Source organism: Scophthalmus maximus, chromosome 10 (genome assembly GCF_022379125.1).
Source record: "Scophthalmus maximus strain ysfricsl-2021 chromosome 10, ASM2237912v1, whole genome shotgun sequence".
Classification (NCBI taxonomy): domain Eukaryota; kingdom Metazoa; phylum Chordata; class Actinopteri; order Pleuronectiformes; family Scophthalmidae; genus Scophthalmus; species Scophthalmus maximus.
Genome location: NC_061524.1, coordinates 20,615,001 through 20,625,773, shown reverse-complemented (window position 1 = coordinate 20,625,773; position 10,773 = coordinate 20,615,001). Strand labels below are relative to the sequence as shown.

The 10,773-nt window shown below is 47.0% G+C and overlaps 2 protein-coding genes across 3 annotated transcripts in view; one reads left to right on the top strand and one right to left on the bottom strand.

Annotated features, from left to right (window-relative positions):
- Nucleotides 1-651: 651 nt before the first annotated feature.
- On the top strand, nucleotides 652-7,812 carry ccne2 (cyclin E2). Of its 2 annotated transcripts, none has more exons than XM_035607601.2 (12): nucleotides 652-1,096; nucleotides 2,747-2,780; nucleotides 3,353-3,434; nucleotides 3,516-3,569; nucleotides 4,273-4,415; nucleotides 4,663-4,798; nucleotides 4,882-5,028; nucleotides 5,719-5,814; nucleotides 6,012-6,146; nucleotides 6,227-6,338; nucleotides 6,467-6,624; nucleotides 6,767-7,812. In XM_035607601.2, exons 2-12 carry the CDS (start codon nucleotides 2,767-2,769, stop codon nucleotides 6,875-6,877), a joined length of 1,188 nt encoding a protein of 395 aa, XP_035463494.2. In that variant the 5' UTR covers nucleotides 652-1,096; nucleotides 2,747-2,766; the 3' UTR covers nucleotides 6,878-7,812. The 2 variants fall into 2 exon arrangements, with proteins under 2 accessions (XP_035463494.2, XP_035463493.2); XM_035607600.2 differs by lacking the exon at nucleotides 652-1,096 and adding an exon at nucleotides 1,151-1,799.
- Nucleotides 7,813-10,088: 2,276 nt separating this feature from the next.
- si:dkey-22o22.2 (neural-cadherin) overlaps nucleotides 10,089-10,773 on the bottom strand; it is a 107,293-nt gene continuing 106,608 nt past the window's right edge. Inside the window, exon 34 of the mRNA XM_035607513.2 lies at nucleotides 10,089-10,773. This exon is cut by the window's right edge and continues 2,058 nt beyond it. The gene's annotated coding sequence lies outside the window, so the exon portion shown is untranslated.

Below are 10,773 nucleotides of genomic sequence, written 5' to 3'. Positions count from 1 at the left end.
GTAAAAATATTCATTATTATCTTTTATTGTCTGTGAAAATTGAATTTTAAAAAATTCCTGCAAAAAATGTGACGCATACTCAGATTTCATAATATATGTCAAAAAAAAGTCAATATCACTTTTTAAGCAATGATGAACAGGCCAAAAGAATGTGCGGCAGCCGGGAATCGAACCCAACACTTTGTAATAGTAATAACAATAATAAAATATTGTGCTGGGATACATATTGTTTATTACATGTATTTGTCAGGAGCCATGTTCAATAAAACATTAAAGCAAAACAAAGTTTCTGGGCAGGAACACCAACAAATAATTATACATTTTTGTTAAGTATTATAGAGTATTATGAAGTGACTGTAAATAATCACTCCAGTTATTTGTGTACAGTGTGTGCATCGTGTGCACGTGACTGTGTATAGTGTGTCTACAGCCTGTGGATGTGTCACTCTCTTAATAAAGCTTTATTACATTAACATAACATCAAAAAATCCTCAGTGGAACTCTGACAGCTCACCCACGTGCTCGCTCTGTTTACAATCTAGGAGTGAGCACGCGGCAGTCGCCGCTCGCGCTCCAATTGGCCCGACGTCACTGAGGTCCCTCAGGAGGGCGGGGCTGGCACCCGGAAGCCGTTCCCGGTACCGCGAAAGAAAATCGCGAATATCTTCGCGCGGCGAAAAAACGAGCGCGCGCGATCGCTGCCGGTCGGTTCGCCATCGTCCGCCGCGCCGTCAAAGTTTAACCGGAACACACCGGAAGCGGCGTTTACGGCCAAAAAACGTCTGCGCGCGAGTCGGTGTCCGTCTGAAACGAACGCGTTCTCCGGTTAAAACGCCTCGAAAGGCGCGTTTTTAATTCGGCGTGACGCCGCCGACCGGCCGCTGTACCGGGAACGAGAAAAAACACCGGCGTCGTTTTCAAAACTCCACTTTTGTTCGTTCGTTGAAAAACGAACGCGCTTCAAATTGAAAAAAAAGCGCGTTTCTGTCTGTGGGAACCGGGACGGCGCATGCGCAGTGGCAAGACGCGGATATATAAGAGGATTGGCGCCGGCGCCACAGCTGATGCTTTCATTCATTTCTTCAGCACCGAGGAGGTAAGACCACCGAGCACCGGCCACCGAGCACCGGGCCGAAGGGAACTTTAACGATCATACGTGTCCTTTATGCCTCTGTGTCACACTTTAATCTCCCCTCGCGTCTATTTCGTTCGTTTCCGTCGTTAATCGCCGGTTTTCTCTACACAGTTCGGTGCGAGGCGGGTTTAAATGCCCGAGTCTTGTGTTTTGACTCGGTTTTTTTCTTGTCACCAAAGATTCCGTAGCTCGTGTTTCTCCGCGAAGCGAGAGTTGGTGTGTTCGGACATGACACCGGCAGGTCACCGGCCGACCGGGCCGTCGTTGACCCAGTTAGCAGAGTCACAGTTAGCCGTCCCGTCGGTAGCTGCGCTCCGCCGCCTCGGCCTCGCGGCGGGTCGCTCCGATGGCGCTGAACTGGCTTTCAAAACACGCGTTTCTTCATTAAACGTGTGTTTCCGGGTCTTCGGGTTCCACTTTAAAGCCGGTTCTGTTGTCCTGCGGCGGGGGTCGCTGCCCGTCCCCCCCTCGCAGAGCCCGCGGGAGGAGGGTTCCGGGCTCCAGTCCTCCCGCTCCTGCGCCGCTTGAAATTGGCGCGTCTTTGAGTTTCGATCCCCCGAACAAAAGTGTCCCTTTCTTCACTTTCCGCACTCCGATCTGCACCAGAAGCTTCCGGGGGAGTTCGGCCCGTCGATCGGGCGGAGGCACGAAGGAGCAGGCGCAGGTTTTCGGGTCTTTTTTATTGTTTAGAAAGCGAGGGAACGAGCGAGCAGCCCCCCCTTCTCCCGCCGCCGCGCCGGACGGGTTCCCTCCTCGGGTCCGCGTCTTCCCTCCTCTGGTGTTGGAACCCAGGTTCTGCTGGTCCTTCCCCCGTGGAGGCTCGGTTCGGGTCGCCCAGTGTCCGCGGGGTCGCTCGGGCTCTTGGGCTCTTTGGCCCCCGAGCTCGCACACTTTGTGCTGATCACGAGCTCGAGCTAACTGCTCTGAGCCTGGTGGTGAGGGGAGAGGCGTCCTCCGGGGCTGTCCGAGCCATCTGGCTCCCAGGAGCCTCCAGGTCTGACCCAGGACCCTCCAGGTCTGATCCAGGGCCCTATAGGTCTGATCCCAGACCCTCCAGGTCTGACCCAGGACTGGTCCAGGCCCCTATAGGTCTGATCCCAGACCCCTATAGGTCTGATCCACGACCCTCCCGGTCTGATCCCAGACCCCTATAGGTCTGATCCACGACCCTCCAGGTCTGACCCAGGTCTGACCCAGGCCCCTCCAGGTCTGACCCAGGTCTGATCCAGGCCCCTATAGGTCTGACCCAGGTCTGATCCAGGCCCCTATAGGTCTGACCCAGGTCTGATCCAGGCCCCTCCAGGTCTGATCCAGACCCCTATAGGTCTGACCCAGGTCTGATCCAGGCCCCCATAGGTCTGACCCAGGTCTGATCCAGGCCCCTCCAGGTCTGATCCAGACCCCTCTAGGTCTGACCCAGGTCTGATCCAGTCTCTCTATAAGAGTGTTAGTTGGTTCTGGTGCTGCCTGTCCCTATGATCTCGGGGCCCAGTGGCTCCAGGTCATGAAATGTTTCCACTGGGTTCAAATCTCTCTTTGTGTTTTATGTGATTTATATGAGTTTTAAAGACTGAATTTCACCCGTTCCCTTATTTTCTTCTCCTTCTCCAGGCACAAATCCAGTTGACGCCATGTCCAGACGCAGGTGAGCAGCCACTGAACTTATACACGTTTCCCAATATTTCCAAATAATACATTACATATGTCACGTCTGACCACAACGTCCACACGCACACTTCAAGTTCACCGACACCCCCGGAATATCCCGATTCATATCGGAACAACAGGGACATAACTTCATTATGGATCAGTCAGCGGATCAATTTTAATGTTTAGTCATTAAAATGTCAAAGGGGGGGAAATGCCAACAACTCCAGGGACGTGTAGATGTCCATAAGGTGTTTAGTGTCCATGAGTCTTAATAATCATCAGCTTACAGTGAGATCTGACAGAAAAAATCAGCAGAACATGCGATTTGAGCAGTTGGAAACGTGGCTTTTACTTGATTCTCCATTAAAAATAGATCAATATATACTTTATTGATCCCAAACTGTGAAGTTGAGGTGTTACAGGTGGTGGTGACGACACCGTCCGAAATATACAAATGTATAAACCACCAGTCGCTACAAGAACCATGAACATCCACACGAGTCGTTGAATAGTGAAACGATGAACTTGTCCGCCGGTCGTCTGAACCTCTGTGTTTTTCCGTTGCAGCGGTTGCATCACACTTCAAGCCAGAGACTCAAACGCACCAGAGCCGATCGTTCGAGTCCCGCTGAAGAGAAGAAAATCAGAGGCGAGAGTTCTTCTTCTACTTTTCTTAATGGTGTCGGCGTTTTGTCATCATCCTGTTCTGACTCTGTGATTCTTCCTGCAGCCGTCGAAGAGGAAACTACAACCTGCCGCCAAGAAGCAGAGCTACGAAATCCAGGTCAGTGCGTCCCCGTGTCGCCGACCGCACGCGTGTTTTTGTCACGATCGCGTGTTTGGTTCCTCCCTCTGTTTTAATCTGCCCTTTCATTCATAAAGATCAGTTCCTTGTTCAGTTCATATATTCCAACCAGTGCGGTCACTGGAGCCTCCCCTGATGAGGGCGTCCATTTTGTTTCCCCTGACCCGTTTACACCTCGTCTGATCTGATATTAGTTTGATCTAAGCTGCTGTTGTGATGCCTCAGTGTCGTGAAATTAATCAAATGCAGGGTATTGTATTAGCAGTATGCTGATGAGTAGAGCTCAGACTGACATGAAGAAAAAAAAGTTTTTTTTAAAGTTCATGAGTTTTCTGGCAGCAACCTGCAGAACCTCACTGTCACCACAAGGTGGCGTCGTTCGGTTGAGTCTGAGCCGATTCACAAAGTCTTTAAATTAAATCTGTACAGGCCTGAAATATCTTTTATAACCCAAATCATTTTATTATTATTATTTCTGAATTTAATTTTTAGCACTAACTGCTCCAAACAAAAGTGGAGTTTTGATCCCGCTGAGGGATCTGAGGCCTGTACGAAGTGTACGATCCACACTTACAAATAACTCGTAGTTAAACACAGTTGGTACGCCCCTTCTTTTTTTATTTCTCATAAAGTTCTCTAAGTGTGGTTCATTGATTATGTATTAATGGCTGTTGTTTCGCAGACGTGCTGGTCGGATGACGGAGCGAGTCCCTGCGTCCTCATCGAGACGCCGCACAAAGAGCTGGAGCCCTCGGACCCGGCCAGCTTCAGACAGTACATCTTCAAGAACCTCTTCATCAAGGCCTCGCCCCTCCCCCGCCTCAGGTGAGCGCTCGCTTTCACATCTCGGCGGCCTCCTGCCGGGTGGGGACCCTTCTCTGGGTCTTTTGTGTCGCTGAGCCGTCGATCAGGAGGATCCGGACACTTTACATGTCGTGACAATTACTCTGATCTGTTCAGAGTAATCAATAAAAAGAATTGATACGGGTCGGTCTCTTATCGATGGCCTGTTGCAGCTCCCCGGTGAACGTGTCCAGATGTTTTTTATTGAACCGACCTGTGTTTGCTGCAGCTGGGCGAGTTCGGACGACGTGTGGATCAAGATGCTCAACAAGGAGCTGAAGTACGTCCACGACCAGAGCTACCTGCAGCGACACCCCCGGCTGCAGCCCAAGATGAGGGCCATTCTGCTGGACTGGCTGCTGGAGGTGAGAGAGCGGCCGCAGGCAAAACAACCTCTTGGACGTTGAATCCGGAGCAGGTTCTTAAACCGGTGTGTTGTCGCGTGCAGGTGAGCGAGGTGTACAGCCTCCATCGGCAGACGGCCTATCTGGCCCAGGACTTCTTCGACCGCTTCATGCTGACGCAGGAGAACGTGAACAAGGACCACCTGCAGCTCGTCGGCATCACGGCGCTCTTCATCGCCTCCAAGATCGAGGTGAGTCCCGTCGGCCTCGTCCTCCTCCTCAGCGTTCAGCCACGACCGTGAACCGCGTGCGTCACTTGTTGGGTTTTACGAGACGTCCTCAAGTAACGCAAATAACATCAGCTCCAAAACAAAATTCCAGTTGTTTTTTTTGTTTTTTTAATAATCACTTGGTGAGAAGAAACTAACAAAATGGAGGACATTTAAAGGGGCGGTACAACCTTCATGTGTGTGCAGAGAAATGTGAATCGGGCCATATTCAGAAATGTTTCGAGACTTTATTAATAATATGTAATGGTTTTCAGGTTCAGTGTCTTTTGTGTGGTGATGTTGCATGTTGAACATCATGCAGATGATTTCGACACTATGCAGGAAACCTGAACAGAACCATTACAGTTTAAATGTTTTTTTTTTTTAAATGTTCTATAACATTTAATATCAAAATGATATAATGAAAAAAATTAGGAGTACGTTGCGATGGAACATCCCAGAATGCATCAGACTGTCGGTCCGGAATCTGTTTGACCCTGTTCATGAGTCTGATGTTTTTTAATATTTAAATCTGTGGATCCACCCCGTCTTCATGAGGAAAATGCTGCAGTTATGAATCGGGATGTCATTTAAATACCTTTACTGTTTTTTATTCTACCTGGTTTTCTTTGTTTGTTTGTTTTTTAAACGTGATGATTTTTCTCCCTTCAGGAAATTTACCCTCCGAAAATCTACAAGTTCGCCAACGTGACGGACGGAGCCTGCAACATGTGGGACATCCAGCGCACGGAGCTGCACATCCTCAAGGTAACGCCACACAATGACAATCCCTATACCACATATTGGTATATATATTTTTTGTTGTTGAGATTTTAACCGTAGACGACAAAGATCAGAACCAGCTTCTTCGTGAGGAGTTGTTAGTAACGGTAGAAGGGGAACGACGGATGTATCACTTCCTGTTCCTGTGTGTTAACCTGAACGTCGTCGTCGTCGTCCCGCAGGCGCTGGACTGGAACCTCTGTCCGGAGACGCCCATCTCCTGGCTGAAGCTCTACGCTCAGGTGGAGGCGCAGAAGGACGACGAGAACTTCCTGGTGCCGCAGTTCTCGCAGGAGACGTACATCCAGATCACACAGGTACGTGGCCACGCCCTGACAGGCTCCTCCCTCTCGTGCTCGCCGTCGTGTCTCTGACGTGTCGTGTCTCTGCGCCGCAGCTGTTGGACCTGTGCATGATGGACATCGCCTCGCTGGACTTCAGCTACAGCGTCCTCGCAGCCGCCGCCTTCTGCCACTTCTCCACCTTCGACGTGGTCCACAAAGTCTCGGGTGCGTTTGGTTTTCTCATCTGCACCTGATCAGTCATTTCACAAAGCTCACGTCACTCGTTCTCTGTGGTGAACTTATTCTATTGGGCTCGACGCGTCCTAACCTGCGTGTGTGTTTGCGTGTGTCAGGTCTGACGTGGGAAAGTGTGTCGGCCTGCGTTCGGTGGATGAGTCCGTTCATGGACACGCTGCGGTCTGAGGCGGCGCCGCAGCTCAAGAACTTCCCCGAAGTCAAAGCCGACGACCGACACAACATCCAGACCCACGTGTCGTATCTGGAGCTGCTGGTGAGCAAAACACTCACACACACACACGCCCCTGTGACACGCGACATTGTTTCAGCGTCACGTTTGATCTACGTAGATTTTCTAAGAACGATTCTGTCGTCGTCGTCTTAACATCAGTTTCTCCCCCCCCCCCGTCCTGCAGAGGAAAGCTCAGGAGTGTCAGACCGACGGCTCCGACTGTCGGATGTCGCCTGTCGCCGTCGGAGCGATCCTGACTCCGCCCAGCAGCACAGAGAAACCAGCCAATCCCTGAGCGGGACGGGACACGGCGCCGCCACACGACTAGCGACAAACGCTACCTCTCTGTCTCCGCAGTTTGACCTGAAGTGACGGTCGAACCTCGCCGGGGCCTCCACAAACGGGACAAAGGATGTTTGGTTTTTTTGTTGTTTTTTATTAAGGAAAGAACGAACTAATAGCAAGTTTTTGATTTTAATATTTTTTTTTTAACACTAAGTTCAACTTCTGCTCCCAGTCGGCCTCCGTCTCGGTTTCACGGAGGTTCGTCTGAAATGAAAGTTCTTCGGCGGGAAACTTGACCAACAAGTTGATTGACTTTGTCTGAAGCAAAAAGTCAATTCGAGTTTTACCAATTTAATAAACCGTCTGCGTTTGAGGACACGACATTTCCTTCTGGTGAAATATTCCAGACGCCGCGTCGGTCGGATCCTCGGGAACATCGTCGCTTCTGAACTGAAACAGATTTGACTCCTCGAGGAGGTGATTTTATTTTACAAAGTGATTTTTGTAGCGACGCGAGGAATAATAATGTGACTCTGTGAATCCCGTTTTATTAATTTTTCTTTTTTTTCTGTTGCAACCTGGTTGCACATTTTGTTTTGTGACATTCCTGTGAAACTTGACCAGAGAGCTTGTATTTATTGAAAAGCCTGATGATGATGATGAATGAGCTCAGATTGCTGCCAAAGGCAACAACATCTATTTATGATTTTTGCTCACGTTACAGTTCAGATACAGTGGAAAAAGTTCTTAGTGCCTTTAAAAAGAAAAACAAAACCACATGAATTGTACAGCTTCGTAATTTAAGGCCGGGATGGAACAAATGTGACTGAACACGTCGACTGTACGTACAAATGATTACAGTTGTATTTGTGTAAATATGGAAAATGAAATGTGTAATTTTGTTTTCTAATAGGAATGTTTTAAATAAAAAGTTGAAAGACGCGACTTTAGCTTCTCTCAGTTCGATGTATAGAATCATATTCGGGCTTAATGGTATGAAAACAAAGTGATTCATTAGTTTCTGATACAGTAGAGTAAAATCATAAGGCATACAATGTCCTAGTTTATTAATTCATACGTATGATGGAGCATAAAAATGTTACAGCATATAAAGTTCTGACCCGTCTCTTGATTTGAATTGTTAAAGTAGAAACCAACAATAACCAGCACAAAGCTCCACTGCGTGAATCAGATCAATGTGTTCGTTCGAAGGTGCATCGTCTCAAAAACGTTTCGATGAGCCGAGTCTGATTCAAAGGGATGGATCGGCCGGTTTATTTCCTCCTGCGGTGATGAACCGCTGAGACAAACACGAGAGAAAAAACAGGCGAACTTCCAGCACGTGTCGAGGAAAAACTAAAAACACACACACACACACACACACACACACACACACACACACACACACACACACACACACACACACACACACACACACACGAGACAAAAGGATGAATAGCGACTGCAGCATTCACCCCCACGTCTGGTTGCTTGGTGTCTGTTTTGGCAGTCAGAGGCGCCCCCCCCTTGCTGTCGAGTCAGTGTATTGTGTCGGCCTGGGAAAGCGTGGCCTCATCCCACACACACTTTCTCTCACCCCCAGCCTCGAGCTGAACCTCAACGTCCCCGCTGGGCAAAATGTCCTCACAAGGATAGAAGTCCAACTCACTGCATTCTTTGTCTGAAACAATGCACATGCTTGTGTGTGGGGGGAGGGGGGTCAAAGGTCAGACTCTTTTCTTCACACTGTAACGTTGTCTACACTGAAGTATGATCACTTTATTCGGTGATCATACTTTAGTCCTGTCAGCACCAGGTCGTCATGGTCACAACGGGGCACCTGGACAGACCAGACCTGAGGATTCTTAACGGAGCTCATATTCAGGATCATTTGAATTTGTGTTATTAATTTTCAGGCTCTAATGATCAGTGAACTCATCCGTTTCCTCTGACTGTCCGTCGCTGCAGCTCCTCGCCCTCTGACGCTCTTTTTGTTTTGTAGACGCTGAATATGCTCAATGCATTTTATTTGCGTTGAAAATGGTTTTGATGTCCAAACCGTTTTCAAGATTAATTTATGGAACATCTTTTTAGTACAAGGTGAAATATTTCAAGGACTGATTTTGAAGTAATCCAAAAGTATTCAGATTAGATTACAATGGATTACTTTACTGATGCACACAAATTGCAGTGTAATGTGTAATCAGTAACTGACACCCTTTGCATAAGTACTTCAGAGAATAGAGTAAATATGCTCGGGTACTTTCCTCTTCTGTTCACAATCAGAAACAGAGCAGCTCAGAGTGCTCTGCGTCACCAGACCTTCCCACACGGTGGCGCTGTTGTATCATTATCTTCCTCTTGTCCTCTGGCTTTAGTTTGAGTTTTTTTCAGCACATATTTTGTGTCACTGCGTCTGAAATTGATATTTGGAGCCAAATGTTTGGTTGATTCGACGAAAATATTTGAAACTGAGTTCAGCTTTTGATCTTGAACATTGAAAAGTAAAACAACGTGTTCAAGATAAAAATAAAGTGAAGGAAATGTATTATTTGGATTCAATTCTGGAATTCTTCTGAACGAATTGTTTGTTATTTTTTCACCTTCATAAATATTTTTGATATTTGAGGTCTCATTTTCATCTCAGTTGGAGATGTTATGTTTTTTTTTTTCAATATTGAAATTTTCATGTTTCACTATTTTTTTCACTTTCAGACGTTTGGCATTTATGTGGCGTGGGGGCGTGGTCAGCGGAGAGGGGCGTGGAATCATCATCAGCATCTGACCTCAGGAAAATGTCTGGCTCGTTATAAATATATAATATGATGTAAATTTCACGTGGCCTGTGACACAGAGAGACTGCGTCAGTCAAGGTTCGGTCGGGTCACTTTGTGATCAGTAACAAAGTAACTATACCATAAGTAAATAATGTAATCTAATCTGAATTGAAAACCCTAACCCTCATACCCCAAAAAACCCTACCACATTTTGAGTTCCACAGATTAATCTTTAAATCTCTAAAACATTTTCAATCCAAATTCAGCATTTACAAAGCTACAAAACCTCTGTGATCCTTTTGATCTCATATTTATATTTACTTTTATATCTTTATTATTTTCTATATTTCCTCTGAGGTCAGCTCGTCAGCAATAAAATATGAGTTTGTAAAAAGATGCTGCTGGAATTCTGTTCTTCCCTCGAATCAAATGGACAAATCAAACTTTTAGGGGAAAAGTATTTTTTTTATTAAAAGTCATATACAAAAGGAATATTTTGTATCGGGCTGCTATAAAACATTCATATGTACATCACGTGGTGCAGACGCAACTTTACACATTCCGTCATCAAACTGCTTCAAAAACACAACAAACAGGAAGAGACGTGGCACCGAGCGGCGGGCGCAGGTCAGACGCAACATCTGGATCTTCACATCAGCTCGTGTTTCATTTGGATGCTAAGCTTCTTTTTATTTTATTTTGGCACAAGAGAAAGGAACTGCACCAACAACTGAATGTGTCATAGAATCGGGATAAAAAATGTTTCTCCAGGATTGATTTACGCACTTCTTCCTGTGACGCTGTGTTCACACCGCACGCGACGCAAATCATTTGAGAGAGCAGATGGTGTGAACGCAGCATCAGAGTCACCTTCATCCCAGGAAGTCTAGAAATAATGTCTGATTGTATCTTTGCTTGCTGAGAAACTCCCCTCTACGTTTTATTATTTTTAATTTTTTTTATAAAACTACATTCATCAGGCGCTGCTGTGACGACGTACGTGGGCGAGAGGTAGGCTGCTGGGACTCGACGCCGCAGGTTCAACAAACACTTTCACATCTTCAACACAAAATAAATGATTCGGCGGTTTGAAAAGCCAGTGAAGTAAAGTATCCGCGTCAGGTGGAGA

Bases quoted from the DNA above. Each gene is read 5' to 3' on its own strand.
- ccne2 (XM_035607601.2), top strand. The intron at 5,029-5,718 runs GTGAGTCCCGTC...TTCTCCCTTCAG, and splicing joins TCATCGCCTCCAAGATCGAG to GAAATTTACCCTCCGAAAAT. The intron at 6,625-6,766 runs GTGAGCAAAACA...CCCGTCCTGCAG, and splicing joins TGTCGTATCTGGAGCTGCTG to AGGAAAGCTCAGGAGTGTCA.